General features: G+C 47.8%; 1 protein-coding gene across 6 annotated transcripts in view; it reads left to right on the top strand.

Annotated features, from left to right (window-relative positions):
* BRD4 (bromodomain containing 4) overlaps window positions 1-25,037 on the top strand; it is a 93,956-nt gene that overhangs the window by 35,701 nt on the left and 33,218 nt on the right. For 4 of the 6 annotated variants that reach the window (XM_080798878.1, XM_080798877.1, XM_080798879.1 and 1 more), the window contains exons 2-3: window positions 20,338-20,656; window positions 24,581-24,718. In XM_080798878.1, the coding sequence (XP_080655004.1) occupies window positions 20,372-20,656; window positions 24,581-24,718 (423 nt within the window). In that variant the 5' untranslated portion in view covers window positions 20,338-20,371. Of the gene's footprint in view, window positions 1-8,370; window positions 8,476-20,337; window positions 20,657-22,379; window positions 22,452-24,580; window positions 24,719-25,037 lie in introns of those variants that run through there. The other 2 variants (XM_080798881.1, XM_080798882.1) reach the window with 2 other exon arrangements.

Consider the following 25,037-nt stretch of genomic DNA (forward strand, 5'->3'; position numbering starts at 1 on the left):
TGGGAGGGCTGGGTAGGGACGTGGGGAGCTGGACAAGGGCAGCCAGAGGTAGAAGAAAGACAGGGAGAAATTTTGGTGTGCTTCTGCACTTTGGTTTCCCCCAGTTGAAGACAAACTGTAGCTTCTGTTTAGCTTCTTGTGTTAGGCTTGTCTGTTCTAGGCACCTTGATAGGGACCTGGGCAGTTGTTTTGCCAGAGTGTGGAGGACTGAGGACTCGGTGCCTGTTCCTCTGACCTTTCTCTCCCCTCAGCAGATGGTACTGTTGCATGTTCTCCCTCACCAATGAAAGAGCTCATTCATGCCATTCACTGAGGGTGGACTCAGAGCTCTGCCCTCTTCCATCTGCTGGGGACAGAACCCGCCACCCAGCTTGGAGACTGCCCTCCTGTGTTGACTTCCTCACAGCCGGATGCTGGGCACTGTCCTGCGTAGCATCAGCTGCTTAGTGGCCAAATCTGAACAAGGGAAATGCAGAGCCTCTCTGTGCTTCTACTCCGGGGAGAGAAGCCACCTGAGTTTGTGTCGGGGGCGGGTGGGGGGGGGTGTTGCTCAAGGCAATGTCAGTAGTCCTGGCTAGATTCTGTGTGTCACAGAACAGCTTCTGGGAAGGAGCTAAGTTTATGGCTGGATCCTGCATGCCATTCCCCTCCTAGTTATGAGGAGCCTGGGGGCCCAGGCACTGAAACCTTTGGCCATTACTTTCACATCTCGCCTCTCCCTTTTTCGTGTGTGTTTACCTTGGTCTAAAACTCTGCTTTAAGATCTGGTGTTTTTTTTCTAGGATGGTTTCCACTTCCTTCTCTTTCATGTTACTATTCAACTTTCAGAGGACAAACGCAGAGTACCACCCCCTCACCCCCAGCAGGGACTTCACTTGACCTTCTGGGTACTCTACTCTCTGGACACAAAATTTCCTGTGTGGTCTCACCCAGGCCTCATGCTCAGCTGCTGCTCTGCTCCTATTCCCTGGTAATCAGCTTTTTACCAATTTGTCTTGTGATGGTTCCGCAGTTGAGGTTAATCCTGGACACACTCTTGACCTCAACAATTGGGATTTAGCCTCTTAAATTGTCTCTGAGGCTGGCCCCATCCTCTGCCCTTTTTTTGGTCTTGTTTTGTTCCTACAATAAATAGCCTCCATTTAAATTTGCTCTGCACCTGCACCCCCCCCGCCCCCGTAATGTTCCCAAATTGTGGGATGCCTAAGTTAGGTGACTCTAGCTAGACCAGAGACTGGCATTCCCCATGGGAGGAGGGCACAGTTTGCCCTTCAGTTTCTTGCAGTCCTGCTCACATTGAGGAGAAAGTCTCAACGGGTGCTGATCTCCTCCCTTGATGCAAATTTAGTATGCTCAGACTTGGGCCAGCAGGCACTCCAGTGATGTTGTTTTCATCGTTCTTATTTTTACACTGGCTTTCTCTTCAATGCAGCTGGTGCTGGTTTTTTTTTTTTTTTAAGATTTTATTTATTTATTTGACAGAGATCACAAGCAGGCAGAGAGGCAGGCAGAGAAAGAGGAGGAAGCAGACTCCCTGCCGAGCAGAGAGCCCCATGCGGGGCTCGATCCCAGGACCCTGAGAACATGACCTGAGTTGAAAGCAGAGGCTTTAACCCACTGAGCCACCCAGGCGCCTTTGGTGCTGGTTTTTAAGTTAATGACTTTTCTTTCCTTTTAATTTCATGTTTATCAGTGCACAGGTTTTTTTGTTTTCGTAAATCCTTTGAAAGTAAATTGCAGATGTGATTTTACCACATGTACTTTGGCAGACATCCCTATAAGAATAAGGGCATTTTCTTGGAAAGCAGGGATTGTATTCCATGTTCATAGCAGCAAATGGCCAAAACAGTAGAAGTCACCCAACTGTCCATGGATGGATAAATAGATGAACAAATGTGGCCTAGCCATATAATGGAATATTTTATTCAACCTTAAAAAGGAAGGATATTCTCACACGGGTTACAACATGGATGAGCTTTGAGGACATTTTGCAAAGTGAGAGAAGCCAGTCAAAAAAAGGATAGACTGAATGATTCCACTTATATGAGGTACTTAGTCTGATTCATGGAGACACAGTAGAGTGATGGGTGCCAGGTGAAAGGAGGGAATGGAGATTTGGTGTTTAATATAACAGTTTTGGTTTTGCAAGACAAAATTCTGGAGATGGTGATGGTTGCACACCAGTGTGAATGTACTTAGTGTCACTGACGTGTACATTTAAAAATGAATGAAATGATAAATTTATGAAGGCTATTTTACCATAACAAAAAGATTTTTTTTTAAAAAAGATTTTATTTATTTGACAGAGAGTGAGAGAGATCACAAGTAGGCAGAGAGGCAGGCAGAGAGAGAGAGGAGGAAGCAGGCTCCCTGCTGAGCAGAGAGCCCAATACGGGGCTCGATCCCAGGTCCCTGGGATCATGACCTGAGCCGAAGGCAGAGGCTTTAACCCACTGAGCCACTCAGGCGCCCCAATGAAAAGATTTTTAAGATATTAAGGTTATTATTTTTTAAGATTTTATGTGTTTGTCAGAGACAGAGCGCACATGCAGGGAGAGGGAGAAGCAGGCTCCCTGCCAAGCAAGGAGCCTGATGTGATTATATCCCAAGACCCTGGGATCATGACCCTAGCTGAATGCAGACACTTAACCGACTGAACCACCCAGGTGTCCCAGATTATTAAAGTTTTTATTCTGTTTTTTTTTATAAAATAAGGACATTGTCCTATAGAACTATAGTAAACATGGTTAAATATGAGAAAATCAATAATTGCAACCCATGTTAAGATTGCCCATGTTGTCTTTTGTAATGCCTGTCTCGTTCAAATAGATTCAAACTTCACATGGAATACGTTAATTTTTTTAATGTTTTCTTTTTTTAAGATTTTATTTATTTGACAGACAGAGATCACAGGTAGGCAGAGAGGCAGGCAGAGAGAGAGGAAGGGAAGCAGGCTCCCTGTTCAGCAGAGAGCCTGGTTTGGGGCTCGATCCCAGGACCCTGGGATCACGACCTGAGCCGAAGGCAGAGGCTTTAACCCTCTGAGCCATCCAGGAGGGCCCCTTAATGTTTTCTTTTAAATAAATAGAAGTTTGTAAGAAGCAAGTTGACTTTTAAAAAGATTTTATGTATTTTTTACTTATTTTTTAAAAGTTTTTATTTATTTATTTGAGGGAGGGAGAGCACAGAAGGAGAGGGAGATGGGGAAGCAGACTCCCCTGCTGAGCAGAGAGGCAGGTGTTGGGCTGAATCCCAGGACCTTGAGATCATGACTTGAGCTGAAGGCAGATGAGACACTTAACCAGTTGGACCACCCAGGCGCCCCAGATTTTATTTATTTCTTTACTTTAGAGAGAGAGAGAGAGTGCACACAAGAGTGGGGGAGGACCAGAGGGAGAGGGATAAGCAGACTCTGTGCTGAGTGGAGCTAGAGGCGGGGCCTGATACCACACTCCTAGATCACAACTTGAGCCAGAATCAGAGCCACATGCTCAACTAACTGAACCACCCAGGTGCCCCAAAAGCAAGTTGATATTTGGATGATGAACATGGATATTTGGTGATGAAGTTGGTAGGTGTGGACTGACTAAGGTCCAGCCAACCCTGAATGTGTAATGGTGTAGATCCCTGTGCCCTAGAGCCAAGTTCCTGAAGTGCGTCCCCTGGCTTCCTTTCTAGAAGAGGGAATCTTCCCAGATGTTTATGGTAAGATCAGCACTAACTTCTTAGGGTTCTTGAGCATCAAAATGTGGCTTGTGTGACTGAGGAGCTGAACTTAAAATTTTATTGTTGCTTAATTATTGGAGAACTTTAAAAAATGTTTCGAATACTTTGGGTATGTGAAGCTACTTTTTCACCTGTATATTTTATAGAATCTAAATACAGGTAAAATATTTTTTAAATACTTTATGAAAATTTAGTCCTGCATTGAGATGTGCTGTAAGGATGGAGCATGCACTTAGATCTCAGACATTTAGTACGAAAAGAAATGTAAAATGTCCGGGTTTTTTGGTGTTTTTTTTTTTTTAACAATTTTATTTATTTAAGAGGAGGGAGTGCGTGTGATAGAGACAGCACAAGCTGGGTGGAGGGACGGACTGAAGGATGGAGAGAGAGGAGGAGGGCGATTCCCTGCTGAGCAGGGAGCCAACACAGGCACAGGCAGATCCCAGGACCCCCAGGAAGGCAGATGCTTAACTGACCAAACCACCCAGGCACTCCTCCCAGCTTTTTCTAGTGATTATAATTGAGATGGTACTTGGGATGGTATATTGGGTTCAGTGAAAATAATACTATTATACATTGAATGAAATATATGAATAACTTCACCTTTTTAAATTAATGCGGCTACTAGAAAATTTTGAATTGAGTTGGCCATATTTTTTTTCTGTCAGACACATACAGATATGGTGCAGGTATACAGTATCTGCTTTCTCTGTGCAGCAGCTCCCAATGCCACCCTCCTCCAGGTCCTCTTAACTTCCCTTTCCGGGCTACTGAAGATTTTAGGCCCTGTTGGCTTTTGGTGAGTTCTCACTGGAGTCTCTGCCACTTGCTTGGTCCTTCTGTCTTGACAAGGCCTCGGGCCTGTGAGTATATGAGCCGTAGGCACACCTGTGCTCCTATACTAAGCGTTAGGTTTAGTGGAAGGGCTCTGCTACATCTCTCACCTGTGCAGGGTTTGCTGGGAGCAGGAGGAACATGCGGTCTGATCTGTGTTCCTGGCTACATGGGAGATGACCCCTCTGTTCCTCCTCGGTCTAGCTCTTTGCCCCAGGTCCTCAGCAGAGGTGTGGGAATCACTGGTGGAAGGGCATTGGGACCCCAAAGTGGATAGAGGAGGTACTTGCTCAGCTCAGCTCTACTCCAGGTGACACAGGCCTGGGATGGAGAGCTGGGAAAGGCATGGGCCTGAAGCAGCCCATTATGTGGGTCTCCAGCTTCCCCTGCGCACAGCCTGAAAACCACTTACTAAACCCAGTGCAAGGCCGTTTTCACTGAGGAACATGCATGTGTGCACATTTTTGTTTACTTAGTCATTGTGTATGCTAGACCCTAGTTAGAAGCTTCAGACGTGACAAGTGTTAGTTCCACTTCCTTAAATTTTTTTCAGTTTTAATATAAAGGTAGTGAGGAGTTGTGGGGAATGCTTCAAGTTCATTGAGTGAGTGTGCTTGGGGGCAGCTGTTTTAGTTTTTGACGAGTTGAAAGCTCCTCAAAAAGTGAGCGGCTCTTATTCCTAAGTGGACACTAAGGAGAAGCTGACTCTGTCTGCCAGGGAGCAAGCTTGGATTTGTGACAATCTGAGTCTGAGATGCTGGCTTGGCTGCAGCCGAGGCTCTCCTGGGGCAGGGATCACTGCCGGTCGTCATCGCCCATGCTGCCCAGGGGAGAGTGGTAGGCTGGAGATAGGTGAAGTGGGGGTGGGGGTTGAGGGGGACGGCGGTTGGGTCCTGCAAGGAGATCAGATATGCTTTGTGTCATGTGTCCTTTTTCCCCGTTCCTGTCACTGTTAAGAGTTGGGGCACTTAACCTCTCTGGGTCATTTACTTCAGTGGAAATTAGGTGGAATTAATGGCAATAAGAGCACGGATTGTCACAAAACAACAGATAACTTCACGTTCTTTTGCTTCTTTAGCTGTTCTCTTCTGAAATGATGTTTTGTCCCTGCTCAGCTCCTTTGCACTCTGAAAGTTACTGAGATCTAGAGAAGGTTGGTTTATTTAAATCCACCTCAAACTGACACAGATTGTCAGGGCAGAAGTAGACCCTGAGTGTTTGGTGAGGGCTGAGGCCTCCCAACAGACAAAGGATTGGCAAGCTTACCCTTTACCTGATAGAAGAAGTGCCTGACAGGAAGTCAAGACCGTGTGCAGGGTGGGCCCCTTGGCCTGTTTTCTCTGGTGTTGCTTGACTCTGAGAGGACCGGCCTTTGGTAATATCTCTAGTTTTGATGCTGTCAGCTCTCATGACTGATTGCGTTTAGGCCTTGGGTTAGTCTTTCAGTTCCTTTCAGTCCCCCAGTTCCAAGGGACTTGGGGGGGGGGTCTTTCTAGTTCTGATGTTAATTTTGTCACCTCTTTTGGGAAAAGTGATATTCTCTCCCACTCCTACCCATATTATTCGGGTTCCGCACCTGATGAAAACTGAGGCATGGTGAGAAGAAAAGTTGTCTCTCCTAGAGTCATACCCTGAGAGTGCCTGATACTGACAGATGTAATCTTTTCCACAGATTCTTTTTTTTTTTTTTTTTTAAATTCAGCTTCTCAGTGAGTGTGAGAGGGTAGTGCTGTTGAGGTAAAGGCTACCCACTAAGTATCAGCTCTTCATCAGTGTGACTGAGCTCGTGCAGCTCTAAACCGACAGTCCACATGTGCCCTTGTCCTTCATGGGTTCACTGTTCCTGGCTCCTTGCAAGGTCTTCATGTCTCTGTGTGTCCTCTTGGCCATTGAAGGCCTGGTTTGGCCTTTCCTCTTCATGAAGGCTCTTATTGGTCATCGCATCTCTGGAAACACTTTTGCTGGCCCTGTTCCTGACCCCTTTTGTCCCCAAGGAGCATAGGTGGGTCCCTGGGACACCTTGAGTCTTGCCCTCAGCCACTATGCTGTGACATGAAGAGAAGCTTAGAGGCAGGATGTGCTGTTGGTAAATCTATCCTGCCCCACCCTGTTACCTCTGCTTCCCAGGATATGAAATTGTAGGAAGGTTGATTGGAATGTTGCGTTTCCCACTTGTGGATCTGTTCATGCATTGAGTGTTGTTTTCACTTACATACAGCAGAGCTAACTGTGTGCTGAGCTGGCACGTTTTGGAACATTTCAGCCACAGGCAGTGGACTGCCTCTCCCCTGTGTGGAGCTAGCCACTGGCTGTGCAGGTGGTTCATCACCTGCACTTCACTCACCTCCTGCTTCTTGGCCTCCCAAATTTAGAAAGAACTTGACATTGATCACTTGCTTGAAGGTTGACACTAACCTGTTTCCCTGGTATTTCATGTGCCGGAAACACCATAGGTAATTGTCTTTTTTTTTTTTTTTTTTTTTTTAAGTTTTAAGTTTTGTTAATGAAGATCCTGAACTTGATTTTTATCCTTTTGTTGGAACTGAGAGGGTTCCAAAGGATACCATGTGATGTCATCCTCAGAAGCTTTCTGGTCTACAGCAGGGCTGCCCAAGACTATTATTGTCAGCCTAGTTAGGACTCATCTAGTTTCTCACTCTTGAACATTTCCCTCATTTCAGTAGTTTCACTGTCCTGTGAGAGGTGAACATTGACTCCCACTCTTTTTTTTTTTTTTTTAAGATTTTATTTATTTGACAGAGAGACCATGAGAGAGGGAGCACAAACACAGGGAGTGGCAGAGGGAGAAGCAGGCTTCCCACAGAGCAGGGATCCCGATGCGGGGCTTGAGCCCAGGACCCTGGGATCATGACCTGCGCCAGAGGCAGACGCTTAACAACTGTGAGCCACCCAGGCACCCCTTGACTCCCACTCCTGGTGCCTTGCAGATTCTTCTTTTTTCCCAGTATCTGTGTGTCCTTCCTACTGGAAAACCCTCATCTAAGTGAAGGAAGAAGTACCCAGCCTTGCTCTCTACTTCAGCTTTGCAGTCTGCATGGCTTTGTGGCCATCTCAGAGTTATCTTTCAAAGCAGGACTTTTCTACATGAATTAACGGTCCTTTTGCATTCCATATTACGGTGTAGATTAAGCTCAGTGTCACATACACCACGTCAGCTTTTTTGGATAAGTAAATAACTGGGGGGAAAAGGTGTGAAAGTGAAGTTAGGTAAAGAAGTTGGAGTAATGGCTTTATTTATTTTTAATTTTTTTATTAATTTTTTATTTACTTATTTGACAGATCACAAGTAGGCAGAGAGACAGGCAGAGAGAGAGGAGGAAGCAGGCTCCCCGCTGAGCAGAGAGCCCGATGTGGGGCTCGATCCCAGGATGCGCTGGGATCATGACCCGAGCCGAAGGCAGAGGCTTAACCCACTGAGCCACCCAGGTGCCCCTATTTATTTATTTTTAAAGATTTTATTTATTTAACAGAGAGAAAACAAGCAGGGGGAGCAGCAGGCCGAGGGAGAGGGAGAAACAGGCTCCCTGAGGAGCAGGGAGCTCAAAGCAGGGGCTTAATCCCAGGAGCCTGGGATCATGACCTAGAGCCAAAGGCAGACACTTAACTGACACTTAACTGAGCCACCTGGGCACCCCTGGGTAATAGCTTTAAAAAGAGACAACCTGAGGAAAATGTCACTTACCCTTACCTATGAAAGGCACAGCCCTAGGGTCACATCCCCAGGTCAGTGGGAATGCATCGTTTGTATTAATGGTATCATATTTCTTTCATAACCTTCCAGCCTCAAATTTGGAGTGTTGGCCCAGGTCAAGGCAGCTTTGAGAAGCAGTACCTGGAGGCCAGCTCACCAGGTAGAAAGGCAGATAGACGGAGTGATGCACCACACCAACGGAGGTCAGTGGGGACTTCCCAAACAAGAGGCCAGCCTATTGTTACGTATGTATTGGTTTGGTTTTCAAAGTTACTAGGTAAGAGTCCTCTGCAGACCCACCGCCCATGTCCCTCTTTATCTTACAGTTCCAGGTAGCCACTCATTTGCACATCTTTACCTAATTTCATCTATAATTTTGTATTCTGTTTTTCTTTTATTTTTTTATTATAAAGGTTTTGAGAGTGTTTGTGGGCATGAGAGACAACATCAGTTGGAGGTGGGGAGAGAGGCAGAGAGGGAGAAGCAGGCTTTCCGCTGAGCAGGGAGCCTGACATGGGGCTTGATCCCAGGACCCTGCGATCATGACCCAACCCAAAGGAGACAGATGCTTAATGGATTGAGCCATCCAGGTGTCCCTCTGAACATAACATTTTCTAACATAACATTTTGTCATATATATTTCCCTTCCCTTGACTTAAAGCCTAGAAATCTCTGGAACAAAACTAAAGCCTGTGTGGGTCAGTCTGAATTTTATTGGCACACAGCCACTCTGATTTGTCTAAGGATTGTCGGTGAGCTGCTTTCACAATACAGCAACAGCAGAATGGAGTATTACAATAAATTGTATGTCTTGTACAGCTGACTGTATTTACTCTCTCAGCCTTTATAGGAAAAATCAGCCTGCCCCTGCTGGAATGTTTTAGTCTAGCAGTTTTGATCTTGTCCACATCAGAGTTTTTGTTTTTTGTTTTTTTACTGCATGCCTATCACAGGAACAACTTCTTTTTTTTTTTTTTAATATTTCATTCATTTATTTGACAGCGGGAGCTCAAGCAGGGGGAGCGGCAGGCAGAGAGAGAGGGAGAATCAAGGAGCCAGATGCAGAACTCGATTCCAGGACCCTGGGATCATGACCCGAGACAAAGGCAGCTGCTTAACCAACTGAGCCGCCCAGGCACCCCTCACAGGAACATTTTATTTTTTAAAAAATATTTTATTTTTTTATTTGAGAAGGGGTTAGGGACAGAGGGGGAGAGAGAATCTTAAGCAGGCTCCATGCTCAGTGCAGAGCCCAGTGTGAGGTTTGATCTCATGACCCTGAGATCATGATCCAAGCCGAAATCAAGAGATGGGATGCCTAACCGACTTGAGCTGCCCAGGCACCCCCACAGGAACATTTCAAATTCACAAGTCCATCCACCCACTTCTAACCATCAGCACCATGATGTAAACTGTATGTAACAGTGGAACTTTTTACTGTGCCTGAGTTGGTCATCCCTCCAGCTTCTGGCTGCTTTTGTAGGAAAAGATGGTGCAAAATTCTCAGTGCCACTAATTTAATGGGCCTCCTGATTGGTTTCTAAAGCAAAAGGACAGGAATTCTGATTGGCGGTGTTGTGATCTTCTGGGCCTGGCTCCCCGTCCTGGCTACAAGGTCCATATGGGCCTGGTGCCTCCCCCACCCCTCCCCACCCTTGTGGAACAGAGCTTCAGTGTGTCTACACTCCCCTACCAGGAAGGTAGCTCATCACCTTGGGTCGCCTGGCTTGAGGCAGGCTGAAGGGCCAAGTCTGAGGTAATGGGCCCCTGCTTGGCAGGTCTGAGGGGCAGGAGTTACGGTTCTTAACAAGCTGCACGAAGGAGGATTAAGTCTTCTGAGAGCTGCCTCAGCGCACAGCCACTGGCCAGGCTCCAGACAGTGCAGTCTGGCTGATGCGGTCTGGCTGATGACACCAGTGCTGTTCTCACCAGCTGCCTGAGCCGGTTAGATGGAAAAGTAATCCTGTTTGTGCTTCCCCACTGACACACATACGCATTGAAATGGGCCGTAGCCATGAATGGAAATAGCTTCTGCTCCGGGACCAGGAGGGAGTGGACCTTCTGGTATTAGTGTTCCATAACTAGCATAACCATTCAAGAAAGAGGTTGCTAGGACAGGATAAGATTTTCTGCAAATTGACTGGTACTGAGAGATTGCCAGATTTTTACCAGTCAGGATTCTTCAACCCCTTCTTTTTATCTCTGGGTAGAATCTTGCACTTACTCCAAGTGATGTTTTTTTTTTTTTAAGATTTTATTTATTTATTTGGCAGAGAGAAAGATCACAAGTAGTCACAGAGGCAGAGGGGGGTGGGAAGCAGGCTCGCTGCTGAGGAGAGAGCCCGATGCGGGGCTCCATCCCAGGACCGGGAGATCATGACCTGAGCCGAAGGCAGAGGCTTTAACCCACTGAGCCACCCATGTGCCCCCAAGTGATTCTCTATAGGAGAACCTTGCAGTGGTGGGGAGGTGCCTTCCTCTGAAGGATGTGTGTAACTGTGCACTTGTAATTTCTTGAGGGGCTGTGGTCAGCTGGCATTGGCTAGCATTTTGCTTGGCAGGAAACAGGTTCAAGGCAGAGCTCTTTGTGGCCCTTACTGTGTCAGAAACATAAATAACAACTTGGACTCTGTTCCTCTCAACTCTGTCCCCATGGCATCAGCAGGAAAGTACGTTTCAGAGTTCACCTAGGATGTGGGCTGAGTCACACTATAAACTGACAAACAGATGGCCAGGTGCTGTGAGAGCTATCTTGGCTCTGATTTGTTTTGGGGGGGGGGGTGAAATTCTTTGGAAAAACCACTTTTGGAAATCTGACTTGAGACCCAGCCTGAGGGTCACATGGCATTCAGCTGCTTCTGTAGAGAGGGCAGTGTAGGCCTGCTGATTAATACCTGCCAGAATGTGGAAGTGGGGTGCCCCTGTGGCGAACCAGTCCTGCCAGGCCCAGTGGTGCTGGTTGACTGGGCCTCTGCCCCGTGATTGGTGAGAAGGGGCAGCTGTGGAGCAGAATACTTGAGATCTTCGTAGCCCCAGGTGACCTCCAGCTGACTGACCAGGCCACCATCCACTCTCCTGTGTTACCACAGGGACGAAGATGATATTGGCACTTGCCTTGTAGGGCTGCTGTGAGGATTAGCTAAGCAGGTACAGCTCAAGTGCCCAGCAGAGAGCACCAGCCCAGGACGTGGCAGGTATGTACTGACAAGCTTGCCTAGGCCCTAGTGCGGGTGAGTGTGGTGATGGCTTGCACAAAGCTGGTCACAGTATTTCATTGGAGAATTCTTAAGGCTTCCAGTTAACCTGCACTGCTCCTGTTTTCCCTGGTGTCTTGGTGCCCAGGTGCTGTGTCACATGAGGGTGAACATGACAAAGTGGAGGTGGGTTCCTTCGGATTTGTGGGCCCTTGGGAGTCTAGGACTTCATTTGGAACTACAAGTACAAAATCTGTCATCCACAGCCCATTAGGTTTACTCAGCCTCTTGTGATGGACAGAAATATCCTCAAATTAGCCTCTTTCTGGGCAGTTGTATATGACCTTTTTCTTTCTTGTCCTCAGTGTCCCAGAACCAAGCCTACCGATGTCTATTTCTTTCTGTCTTACCTTCTAATCTCCAGGAAACAAAACTTGCTGTTAATTTGAAAAACATTATAGTTGTGTTGTCTGCTAAATGCTGTCTCTCCTTAAAATTTTCTCAGATCATTTAGAGGAGTTGGGATGTTAGCAAATAGTATTTCTGAAAGCAAGAATGTTTAATCAGGGGTCTACTTAAGAAAATAATTTGCATTTTTATTTTCATTAACTCAGAAGTTCCTAAACTTTCTGGTTCACAGCATCCTTAGCATCTCTGATTTTCGTGATGTTCCTAGGCTGAAGGAAATACTGAACAGTTTTGTTTATTAGGCAGTTTAGATACAGACAACTGAATAAGCACTAATGTCCCAACATGTACAGCTGTTTGAAGAAATAAAACAGGTAAATTGAAAGGGAAAATATTACAACCTTTCATAATCACAGTTACTCCCTAATGGGATGTGCATGCCTGTTGGGCACTGCTTAACTGCTCACGCCTTAGAACCAGCTCCAATACCTGCCACTTGCATTTCCTGTTCCATACCGGGTTTTATGTGGTATTTACTTTTTTTTAAAACATTTTTTATGAATTACATTTTTTTTCTTTTTTTTTTTTTTTTAAAGATTTTACTTATTTTTGACAAGAGAGATCACAAGTAGGCAGAGAGGCGGGGGGGGGGGTCAGGCTCCCCGCTGAGCAGAGTCCAGTGCAGGACTCGATCCCAGGACCCTGAGATCATGACCTGAGCCGAAGGCAGAGGCCTAACCCACTGAGCCACCCAGGCGCCCTGGTATTTGCTTTTTAAAAAAGATATTATTTACTTTTAGAGAGAGCAGTAAGGAGGAGCAGAGAGAGAGTCTTAAGCAGACTCTGTGCTGAGCACAGAGCCCAATCTGGGGCTCAGTCCCACAACTCTGAGATCATGACCTGAGCCTAAATCAAGAGTCGGATGCTTAACCGACTGCATCACCCAGGCACACCTGTAGTATTTGCTTTTCATTACAGCGTTTGTTGAATGCCAAGTTTTGCAAGATACGACATTGTCAGAAGGCATATAATGCAATCTAATGTTGAAATTATCGATTGCCTTGTACCTGTATTTCATATAGTACCCCTCTGAGGTATCATAACACCCTTGGCGCACTCAGTTTGGGGACCAGGGCACTAACTGTCTAATCTCTCTTCATCTTTTTCTTTTTCCTTAAATTGGGAAATTGTTATAGGATATTAGTTGGAAATAGATCCAGGAATAAGACACCCAGTTGAATCATGCAGCCTTCTTTGGGTTGGAAACAATAGGTGAAATTCTCTTCCTGTCCCTTGTCCTTCATCTAACTCAACGCAGTGAATGGTGGCTCTTGCTTCTTGGCCACAGGTCAGTATTTAAACAGACAGCATTTTAAGATCTTTTAGGCTCAGAACTTTGCTTGAATATGATGTCTACTTACATGTGGAGGTAGGCTTATGAGTTTCTGAGCATTCAGTTTGTTTCTCCCTCATTTAGCCTTGGTGCTGAGTCATTGATTTACCCTGTCCCTGTGCAATCCCCTCTTGGGTTCTCTGTCTTTTGCATTTGTAAACTGCATTGGTGTAGGTGTAGTTAAAAAATGAAATATCAGGGGCACCTGGGTGGCTCAGTTGGTCAAGCAACTGCCCTTGGCTCAGGTCGTGATCCTGGAGTACCAGGATCAAGTCCCGCATCGGGCTCCCAGCTCCTCGGGGAGCCTGCTTCTCCCTCTGATCTTCTCCTCTCTCATGCTCTCACTGTCTCTCTCTCGAATAAATAAAATCTTTAAAAAAGGAAGAAAGAAAGAAATGTCAGGCAGGGGATTCCTATAGTATCTACGTGTTCCGAATGACCCTGGAATCTGTCCCCCATGCTCCATCCAAGCACAACCCCACCTTTGGTCCTCCCACTATGTTCTCTACCTTGAGTCAAGGACACATGAAATACAAAAGCCCAGTCTGGTTACATGGTCCCTGTGCTTTGCCTCCTACGCCCCCTACCCCCACCCCTGCCACCAAGTCAGCTCCTCAAATGTGCTGCTATCTCTCCTGCCTCCAGACCTGTGCCGGTGTTCCTGCATTGGTCCTACCTTCTTTTACAAGCCTGGTCTCTTTCTGTCCATCTCTGCCTCACCTACCACATGAGCGCACACCCTCCCTGTCCTTGGCCAGAGCAGCCCAGCCCTTTTCCTTACTGTACTTGCCCGAGTATTGCTTAATCACTGGAAGAATGTCATGTTGACCGCAGAGTCCTGGGCCTGGCACACAGTTGACACGGGATGCATTGGCTGAGCAAATGAGAGTCTGGCAGTCACCACATTTTTCTGTGTGAGAGCATGAGCTGCTTTCCTTTTCCAAAGCTTCAAGATTGATCTAGAATAGAATCCTCAGGGTGACATTCACATGTGGTCATTGTAGGGTGTCTTCTGTACCTGAATCATGCACTGAGCACTTGGTAGGTATCGGGAGAAGAAGAATGACATAAAGATGGCCCTACCCTCAGGCTTCCCTGTGTGCGCTCATGGGGCCGACAGGGAAAGCCACTCTAAACAGATCAGGGAAGCACCATGTGCAGCAAATGAAAGGCCTGAACGTCACAGGGAAGGGGGCCCACTGTGGCCTCTGCTGAGTGTTGATGCTGTGGTCTGGGGGCAGTGTAGGGTGGAAGTGACTGCTGTGGGAAGAATTTAAGGTGGCAACCTTGTTGGATATTTGTGTCAGAGAAGTCACCCTGGCTCTCACATAGAGCTGCTTGCTGGTGCCTCTAGTTCTTGGCCCACAACAGACCAGAGTCTTTTTGGCTTCCCTCGTGTTCTCTGCTGTGTTGCAGGTGAGTGGCTTCTGGAAGTTTCATAAGGATTTTACTTGCCTGCAGTTCTGAGGGCTGAGCTGTAAGATGCAGGTTGTCTGGGCATGGCCTCTCAATGTGTGGGTGCTCTTGAGGCCCCTGAGTGCGAAACAGGACATCCCAGGGATTTCATGGTGATCCCTCACATTGGGGCCATGGATGTTACCTGTCATTGGTTGTCTTCACAGCCTCCTCAAAGAAACTTTCAGGTACTTGTGTTTCCCAGGTCTGTCTGATCTGTTAAACTATATCATGCCTTCCATTTGAACTCTGGCAGCTTCTTTCCTTATGAAATTGACCTGGGTTGTTAAAAGTGTGTGGGTCTTGTGCTTAATGTTCATGTTACTTAAGATGGGCCTGTCTGTCCCGACCATTTGCACTGGACCCTTCTGGGGTTGAATGTTCATCTCGTAAATGGGGACTTCTTGGTTCCAAGTCCAACTGAAACTTCCCAGGCGTCGTGTTAGACTCTGGGCCACCATGGCTGCTTAGGCCTGATCTTTCTACTTCCTGGATAAGTTATTTTTCTGTACCTCAGTTTCGTCATCTTTAAAATGGAGATAAGACCAGAAGCAATCTCAGTTGTTTTGAGGATTTAAATACTACTGTATATCAAGTGTGAGAACGCTGGCTTCGGGAAGGATGTTTTGGCTTTTGTGGTGGAGGTAGTAGTTTAAACCACAGAGATGAGGCAAAGTTTAGGGTCAGGCTTTCTGTAGCAAAAGCTCTGTTCATCTGGTGAACAAAAAAACACAGCTTCCTTGGCTCAAGGGCCCATTTGGGCCTGGCTTGAAGGTGAAGTAAAGTGGTTATGTGCGGAGCCCTCTATCCCTTGGCCTCACTGAGAGTCCGTTTGGAAGAAAAAAAGGCGACAGCGCAGCCCACAAGTTCCAGAAGTCAGTTACCTTGATTTCATCTTGCCTCCAGGACATTACTTGAAGATTTCCAGAATGTCATTGCTTAATGGAAAAATGTGTGGGACTGCTTCCTCCCAGTAGGATGCGCTTGGCCCCCACCGACATGTGTCCTTGTGGCTGACAGGGTTCCTCCACTCCCCTGGGTCCAGAATGTCTCCCCTAGGATGGTACCACTCCTGCCCCTTGCCTGCTGCAGCTTACCTGGCTTGGCTGTGTAATTCTCACATTGCTTTCTAGGAGAAATTGAAGAGCAGAAACCAAACTGCTTATCATTCTTTATCCTCACTTCAGTGCATCCAGCCTCCCTTCATGATGGGGCCACATGTACACTTGTTCCCTTGTATTCCTTTGGACATTTTGGTCCTACTGCGTGGAGACTCTCTCCTAGCTGACTCCAGGACTCCTTAAAAACCCATTGGCGTATTTTCTTCTCTGTGATGCTGCCTCCCTGTTGATAACTTGTTATCCAAGCACTCAAGTCCTGTATCTCTCTGTGCTTGGTCCATGGCCACCATACAAAGGATCCTGGCCAGCTGGCACATTGTCCATGTCATTCTTCCCTCTGTTTCCCCTTCCTGCCTCACTGGCCCCACTCCAGTTTCTGTAGTTGCCCAGTAAATGATTACTCCCATCCACTTACCTGTGGAGGATTTTTGAGGGAGTGCTCCAAAGTCCTGTGCATGGGTTCCCGTCCTCCCTCCCCCCAGTTTCCTACAAACTTTCCTGATCCACTGGCTTCTCCACCTGGAGCCTGCAGTCGGTCTTGGCTGGCTCCCTTCCAGAGAGAAGGTATTTGGGTTTTTTTTTTTTAATCCGTTTACTGTTTTGTTTATAGTACTTTTTTTTTAAAGATTTTATTTATTTATTTGTCAGAGATTACAAGTAGGCAGAGGCAGGCAGAGAGAGAGAGGAAGAAGCAGGTTCCCTGCTGAGCAGAGAGCCCGATGCAGGGCTCGATCCCAGAACCCTGGGATCATGACCTGAGCTGAAGGCAGAGGCTTTAACCCACTGAGCCACCCAGGCGCCCCTGTTTATAGTACTTTTATTTTGAAAGGAAGCTAAATCAGAAGCCACACATGGGTTTCAGCAAAATTAAATATCGTGAGAACAAAACATTGCTAAAGTCTATGTGGATGATCATATGGTGCACCTTTGTGCACAGCCTTTTACACTGGCATCAGATGGGGACTCTCCTTGTCAGCCCTGGAATGAGTGAAATGAAAACCAGGGAACACACACCAGGTGATTAAATGCTATCCACCTAAAGCCTGCCCTATGAACGCTCCCACAGCCCCACGGGGGCCCCTGCATGTCGCTCTGAGGTGGCTGTAGACCTTGCCTCTCTGGAATTGAGGTGCCCTCTTTATTGATTAAAGCTCAGAGGTTGGCGAAACCCTCTTCTGCCTTTCTTGCTGCTCTCCTCAGCAGCGAAGGCACACTTTTTGAAGGCTTCCATGCATGGCTGAATGCAGCTTCTGGGATGCTTCCTCCCTTCTCCCCATGTTCTACTCAGTGACATGTAATTCACCCTGGCCCCTTGGTTTCTCTTCCCTCTGTTCTTGCCTCTGAGCAGGCTCTTTCTGATGGTTCCACACCTTATCCCATCCTTTGGGTGCTTCCCCTCCCTCGATCTGTATGTGGCCTTCTTCCTGCTCCCATTGGGGTGCATTTACTCAGCTCACTGGCCTCTGGCTCCCATCCCGTCCTTTCTTAGCTGCCAGCTGGGCTCACCTCATGCACCCCTCATGTGCCTCCCTCCCATCAGTAGTGCCTCTGACCCAGCTGTCTTGCCTTGATTCATGCCCAGGCACTTCTTTCCAGGACCACATGGCCATTAGTTCTGGCCGAAGTCCCCAAAGTCTGGAGCAGGCCTATCCAGTTACATCTGCCTTTGGAAACTATTATAGTGCACAGTATTCCCCATCTTCAAATGAAGTTCATTTGGGGAAATGCGCCTCTCTTGTCCTGAGTTCCTGGAGCCCCACTCTTATGAGGTGCTCTGCAGACTGCTGCCCAGTTCCCCACCTCCAGTGCCCCCTCAGGTTCTGATGCCAGATGACTGGTTTCAGCTCTGGGTGCTCCTTCCCCATCTTTAGCACCATGCGAGAGGTACCAGGAAATGGCTTCATATCTGCAAAGCCCCCCTACTCTCCTGTAAGTGTTCTTCCTGGGCTAGTATTCTCCCAGTAGAGTACACTCATCATAGAGATTGCCATAGGAGCCTCCCTCCCCTTCTCAAATCTCTGGAGGACCCTGAGAGGGCACAGACTAAAATACTCACCTGGTGTCTTGGATACAGTTGGGCCTCATTAATACTTAAGTTTAGCGTTGGATACTAAAGGCCGCACCTAGACTCCTCTACATTGCCCTGCTAAAACATACCTGTCCTCCAGGGCCTTGGATAATAGCACTAGTGTTTCTCCACAGTGTCTTCCCTCCTGTGAGCTATAAATGATTGGTGAATTACCTAGTTTTGGGTTTTGAGTGTTTGTCATCCCATCTGTGAAAAAGCAAAAGGCAGTCATAGATCTCTTACTTGTTGGGTGAAAAAGAATAAAGAACAGTCTTTCCTCTTAAAGCAAACATGGATTCAGTTCTCAGACTGAGTCTGTAAGATTCAGGGTCTTGCATGTGATGGCTTTGGGCTCTTTCTGCCTGGGTCCCCTCTCTGCAGCAGCCTTCTCCTTGTAGCAGTGTCCTCTCCACGTGGTCACTAGCCAGTTGACAGCTAGACCTGCAGTCAGCCAGAGCACCCTGGAAGGAATGCTGTCTCCTTGACCAGGTCAGTTTTGTCAGTTCTTGGGCTCACACTGCAACTAGGACATAGGTGGGGGGGGTGGTCAGCCTCAGGCCAGGAGTTCCAGCTTGCCACAGCCTCCTAGGACATACTCAGCACCGAGTTGTATTTACACAGCAAGCTTTCCCCTCGTGCTTTTCAAATTTGGTAACTTGCCAGAACTGAATTTACAAAAACCTTTGTGGGGACTTTGGTTTAAATTACACTTGGTTTGGGAGCACCTGGGTGGCTCAGTGGGTTAAGCCTCTGCCTTCGGCTCAGGTCATGATCTCAGGGTCCTGGGATTGAGCCCCACATCGGGCTCTCTGCTCACCACGGAGCCTGCTCCCCCCCCCCACCTACTTGTGATCTCTGGCAAATAAATAAATAAAATCTTTATTTTTTTTAAAGGTTTTATTTATTTATTTGACAGAGATCGTAAGTAGGCAGAGAGAGAGAGAGAGAAGGAAGCAGGCTCCCTGCCGAGGAGAGAGCCTGACGTGGGACTCAATCCCAGGACCCTGAGATCATGACCTGAGCCAAAGACAGAGAGGCTTAACCCACTGAACTACGCAGGCACCCCTAAATAAAATCTTTTTTTTTAAAAATTATGCTTGGTTTGAATTATAAAGGAATTCTTGAGCAGCCAGAGTGCCTGGTGTGTGGTATGTTCCAGAAAGAAAACCATGACAGAGCCAGTGAACTTGTCCTATCTTTTTTCGTCCCCTTTGCCTACCAGGGTGTGGTTGTAAAATCTGTCTGACTTCCCCAGCCAGAGAGGTTTTCTTACCCCCACTGAACTCCTGAGTTTATTACTAGAGATGCTCATTACATACAGGCAGTTCCTAGATTACAAAGTTGTTCTTATTTCAGGGACTGGGTTTAAAGGTGAAACTTCCTTTTTCTTGCCAGTAGAAAAGGGTCAGAAAAACGGTAGACAGAAAGAATGCCAAATAGTACATGTTTGAACAGATGTTTTTCTCATTAATAGAGTGTGGGAACTCTCGGCACTGCAAATAAGGGGTGGGTTAGTGTGTTTCAGGTGGGCAGTTTGGCAGTAACAACATGTACCCGGGATCTGTGGTTTTGTTAGAGTAACTGGACCAGGTGTACAGAGTTGCCATTGCGAGGATGCTCGTGACAAGATTTGTGTTGTTGACATGTCCCGAAACAGGGGTCATTTGTGTGAGGGGAGGGCACAGGATGGGGTGCTAACACAGGCATTGAGCTGAGGGTCTTGCACCTGTTGTGCAGGTCACAAGAGGTGCCCTTTTTTATAACTCTCTAAATAAGCTTTGAAAACTTAGTAAAGTGGTAGGTTGAGTGTGGATTCATTTTTAGGTTATTAGCAGTTACCCTGTAGGATTTCTTGAATCAACAAATATGCATTGTTTTCAGTTACCAAGGAAGTGTTCTCAGTGAGTGTGAGGCTTCACCCTGTGGACTTAGCAGTGGGCTAGGTGGGCCACTCTCCCTTCCTGTCCCCAATCACCAAATGTTTCATGAGCTACAGGTGCAAAGAATTTTAATGTAAAGGATATATTTGGGGGCTTGCAAATCGTCCTCTCTCCCACACAGGCGGGGTCCCTTAAAAACTCTCAGTTGTCATGAAAACCTGGTTTGTTGCTTATTCTGCCCCTTTTTGTGTGAATTCAGTATGTGTCCACAGCCCTTGCCTGCACCTGGTCAGTTCCTTTCTCTGAGCCCTGTGTCCCTCATGCCCCTCCCCGTTGGTGCTTGATCCCTCTTCCCTGCTGTCGGATACATCTTTGAGGAAAGCAGATACAGGGCCCTTTTGGTCAGTGCATGGAGTGGCTCTCTGGTCAGCTTGACCGCTTTCCACCAGAGGAGCTCAGCCCTTGGAGGCCACAGCCATGTGTTGCTCTGAGTGGTGCCCATCTGAATGCCTGGTTTCTGATGAAGGCTTTTCTCTTCCCTTGTAGAGTGCCCAGTGAAGAATGTGATGGGATCAGTAGCATGTCTGCGGAGAGCGGCCCTGGGACGAGATTGAGAAATCTGCCAGTAATGGGGGATGGACTAGAAACTACCCAAATGTCTACAACGCAGGCCCAGGCCCAACCCCAGCAAGCCAACGCAGCCAGCACCAATCCCCCGCCCCCAGAGACCTCCAACCCCAACAAGCCCAAGAGGCAGACGAACCAACTGCAATATCTGCTCAAAGTGGTGCTCAAGACACTATGGAAACACCAGTTTGCGTGGCCTTTCCAGCAGCCTGTGGACGCCGTCAAGCTAAACCTCCCTGTGAGTAACCTGGGCAGGGCCCAGGGCTGCTGTCTTCCAGGTCTCTTCCCATGTTGCTCCTGGTGAGGGTGGGCTCAAGGTCAGGGCAGAGGGTGTCAGGGGCAGAGATACCTTTGGGGCCCAGCTCTGAAACCCCAATACTCACAAGGCCCTTGAGTGAGTGGTTTCAGTTGTCCTGATGGTTGGAAATAGGAAAGGGGAAGAGAACGTGCTGACTCACATAATAACTGGCTCTTAGATGTTAGGATCCAGGGGATACTATGTAGAGATACTGAAATAGGGGCAAAGGAGTGCTTGCAGTTTTCCTTCCGATTCCATAGGGGAGCTGAAGTGGGAGCAAGCATAGTCTAGGTCCCCTACTTCTCAGACATGGTTGGCTGGCCCAGAGTAAGCGGACATGGTTTGGTCACACTGTGCAAGTGGGACTGGTTTGCTGCAGTGTCTTCTTTGGTACCGGCATCATCATCATTGTTACCACCCAGAGCCCAGGGTGGGAAAAGGTAGTGGAATAGCTCCCAGGGAGTAAGCACATGCAGGGGCTGGTTGGAGAGCGGAGGTACGGATGCAGCTGTGCCCTCAGAGGCCTCTGTGCACGCCCTCCATCTGCTGTGCCATAGCCACAGCACACTTGTTCCTGTTCTTTTGTACTCCTCCTCTTCTCTTCCCCTAGAGAGCTTTCCTTTTGCCCCATCCCTAGCAAATGGTTCTGGAAATCAGTTTGTATCTGCAAGATAGCTGCTTTTTTTCTTTTCTTTTCTTCAGAGCATCAGGGATTGATTGTCTTTAAGTTAACCCCTGCTGGGGCACCTGGGTGGCTCAGTCGGTTACGCCTCTGCCTTCGGCTCAGGTCATGATCCCAGGTTCCTAGGATTGAGCCCTGCATCGGGCTCCCTGCTCAGTGGAGAGCCTGCTTCTCCCACTGCCTGATGTTCCCCCGCTTGCGCGCACACATACGTGCGCGCGCTCTCTCTGTCAAATAAATAAATCAATCTGAAAAAAGAAAAACATTAACCCCTGCTGTTTGCTACATCCCGCACACTCCCAGATGAGGAATTATGTGATTACTGCCTTAGCCCTAGGCAGTGGTCTGTGAGTGTTAAAGCTGCACCACTGTAGGAGCCTTAGTGTCTGACCGGCATCTAGTTTCAAGAAAGATGAATACAGTAGTGTGACCCTCCTGTCTGGAAAATGTCTGTGGCAACTGTCCAGTTATTTCTGTCTGCTGAATAGGTGTCATGTGTTTGGGAAGAGCAAGTCAGGAGGATGCACTGCAGGTCTGGATCATGAATCGGCTCAAGAGAGGGGATGGAGACAAAAGAGGGTCCTTGCGAGATCTGGGCTTCGGAGGCCACTCTTTTCTGTTGACCATGAGAAGGAGTAGAGGCAGACAACCTGTCACCAGGGGAGGTTCTTGGGAAAGCTTGCTACGGCATAACCTCGGTCTGGGCTAGTGGGCTATACTGGGCCAAGGCACGCAGGGTCCACAGGTGAGGGTGACCTTCTCAGAGCAAATGCAAAGAATGGGGACAGAAGGAGTAGGGGGGGTGGAATGCAGGGGGCCTGAGGCTTTGACAGCACCAGAGGGCGGTGGGAGGCCTACAGAAGAGCCAGGGGAAACACCAGCAGAGAGCAGTCCCCCCACCCCCACCCCGTTCCCACATCAGAGGCTACAGGGAGGTCAAAGAGATGAGGATTCCGACCTGACCCTCCTGTTGGCCTTTAGGAGGGCATTGGTGACCTTAGGAAGATGTGACGCAGAAGTAAAAACCAGATTCCCGACGGTGTGAATGAGAAGGTGAGGATGCGAAGCCATCATTTCAAGAAATTTGGCTTTGAAGGGAAAGCGCGGCAAGGCGAGAGTGGAGGAGGGGTTGGTTTGTTACAGGAAGACTCAGAGGGCTTAGAGGGTGAAGACAGAGGAGAAGGGGGTGGTACTGGGGGACCTGAGATCCTGAGGAGGCAGTGTCCCAGCCAGCGGTACAGACATGGGTGTGGGTGGTCTATAAGGCCCAGTGGTTGGGGAGTTGGAGGTCATTCCAACGTGGAGGCCAGGCTTCCCAGGGGTCACAGGGTGAATCCCTGTCTCTGTGACTGTTGGACGTCACCGTCACCCTCAGCAGCTCTGACTAGGAAGAAGAGGCCTTTGGAAGGTGCCACTGGTCCGGTGTCTTCAGGAAGGTGGGAGAGCAAGGAGCTGGCCCAGAGAAGCAGGGCAGGGCTGGTCAGCTGAGAGCCATGTCATGCTTAAAGCCTGGTTTTCCCGGGACCTCTCCCCCTCCTTGAGGAAATGTTAATACAGCCACCAAAAGAAGGGTTCCTTCTTTTTCTCTTTTCTGACACCTTCCAGGAATCTTGACCTGAGTTTTGGCCTCTGATCCTTGCTGGACTTCTCACTAGAATGCCTGCCTCTTTTGTTCAATAAATGTGTATAGTTGGATTGTTATGCCCCTAAACCCACTGCCCGCTTGTCAGTGCACTCTGCCCTCAAGCACTGTCCTGTCTGGCCTTGAGCCACTTGACAGACTATGGGCAATTCAAGCACTTGACGCCACTGTGGGCCATAGAATAAAGTATGTTTCCACTGGGGCACATATATTTGGCTTTGGCAGGTCTCTTGGGAAAGGTGGTCAGAGCCATAGTATAGCATAGAAAGTCTGGTGCAGTCTGTCCTCCTGGCCTCCTGGCCAGGGTACCCAGGCACGCTTGTGCAGCCCTTGTCAGGTCAGGGGCATGATCTCTGCCACTCGTTATATGTAAGCTAGTTGTTTTTGTTCCTTTCTCATGGGTGTCAGAGCAACCTAAAACCTCACATCCTGTGTTCACCTTTTCAGTACTGTCCACCATTTCCAGGCAAGCGCTTGGTACTTGCTAAAGGATAGGCCTGTCTTTTCTGCCATCGGTTCCCACTTGGACTTGTTCTGATACCCCAGTCATACCCAATTACGGGAGCCTCTGAGATAGTGGACTGTGGAGTGGGCCAGATGACACAGGTCCCCCTGCCTTGGCTCTGTTTGATCCTTCTATCTGGAAACCTGGTGTGTTGCCTGTTCTGCCCCAAGACACCTCCTGTGGCGGTTTTTAAAAATAAACATTTAGTATAGGTTTAGATTTAGAGAAAAGCTGATAGTAGTAGAGTCTGATTTGAAGGCCTTTAGGGTATCTATACCTGCCATCTAGCTCCTTCTGTTGGGCACTTGTAGAGTAAGATCTGAGGCTTTGAGGGGTGGGGTCTGGATTTTTTTTAACTGAGGATTGTACAGATTGTCCAGATTCCTCATTAACCTGGTTAGTTGTTCAGATATATCCAGGTACCACTAAGGGATCCTTAGAAAGACTGTGTGCTAGTAAAAGAAATGGAAGTGCAATGAACTTGAGTGAAGGTGGAGGCTTCTGCTCCGTGGTTCTTCAGTGTGCCCAGAAGCAGGGAATCTGGTTGTTCCAGGTGGGCTTTAACGCTGGTTCCATAGGATTTTGTGTTTTATGGACCAGTAACATTTCAAATGGTAGAGGAAAAGTAGAACTTGCCATGGGTTGTTTCATTAGGTAAGAAGTGCTTTTAAGAAGGCTGTATGTTTTCCCCATTATTTATTAAAAATTAAAGGATTTTAATACCACCACCACCAACAACAACAACAAAAAAAATTAGAAAAAAAGCATAGATCTCTGTAAATACAACCTGTTCCCAGACCAGGGAGTTGACAGACTTGCACATTTCCCCTCCAGATTGCCACCCAACATTTAAGAATTCTTCCCTGATTCACTTTTTCTTGGGGTTCCCCTTGAGATTGCTTGCTGAGACCATGGAAGAGCTTCGGTCTGTGCTGTGGCTCTCATCTGTGCTCCTTGAGTGAGATCCACAGGCCCACTATGAGTGCTGCATGGCCGGGGAGGTGACACTGGCCTTTTGCTCTCTTTGCTCTTCAGGATTACTATAAAATCATTAAAACACCTATGGATATGGGAACAATAAAGAAGCGCTTGGAAAACAACTATTACTGGAATGCTCAGGAATGTATCCAGGACTTCAACACTATGTTTACAAATTGTTACATCTACAACAAGGTGAGATGTGGTGGCAGATGTCCGGCTGCCCTGAGGGGAGGGGAGGGGAGGGGTGGAGAAGAAGGCTGGCATATCTGGAGTCTGTGGGCAGGGGTGCTTGGGAGCAGGTGGGATTAGTCTAATGGGAGATCATTTGGAGCAGAAATAATGGGACCCGTGGTTTTGCCTGTGACTGGGTGTTTCTTTTTCGGGGAGGAGGGTGCTGGCCTTGTTTGACTTTCAAGCCGTCCTTTTTAGCTTGAAGCATGTGCTTCCGGTGCCCTTGGGATTTTGGTTCTTGAGCATGTCTAGAGAAGGTGTGAGGAGGACAGTGACGACT

Source organism: Martes martes (genome assembly GCF_963455335.1).
Source record: "Martes martes genome assembly, chromosome: 1".
In the NCBI taxonomy this organism is placed as follows: domain Eukaryota; kingdom Metazoa; phylum Chordata; class Mammalia; order Carnivora; family Mustelidae; genus Martes; species Martes martes.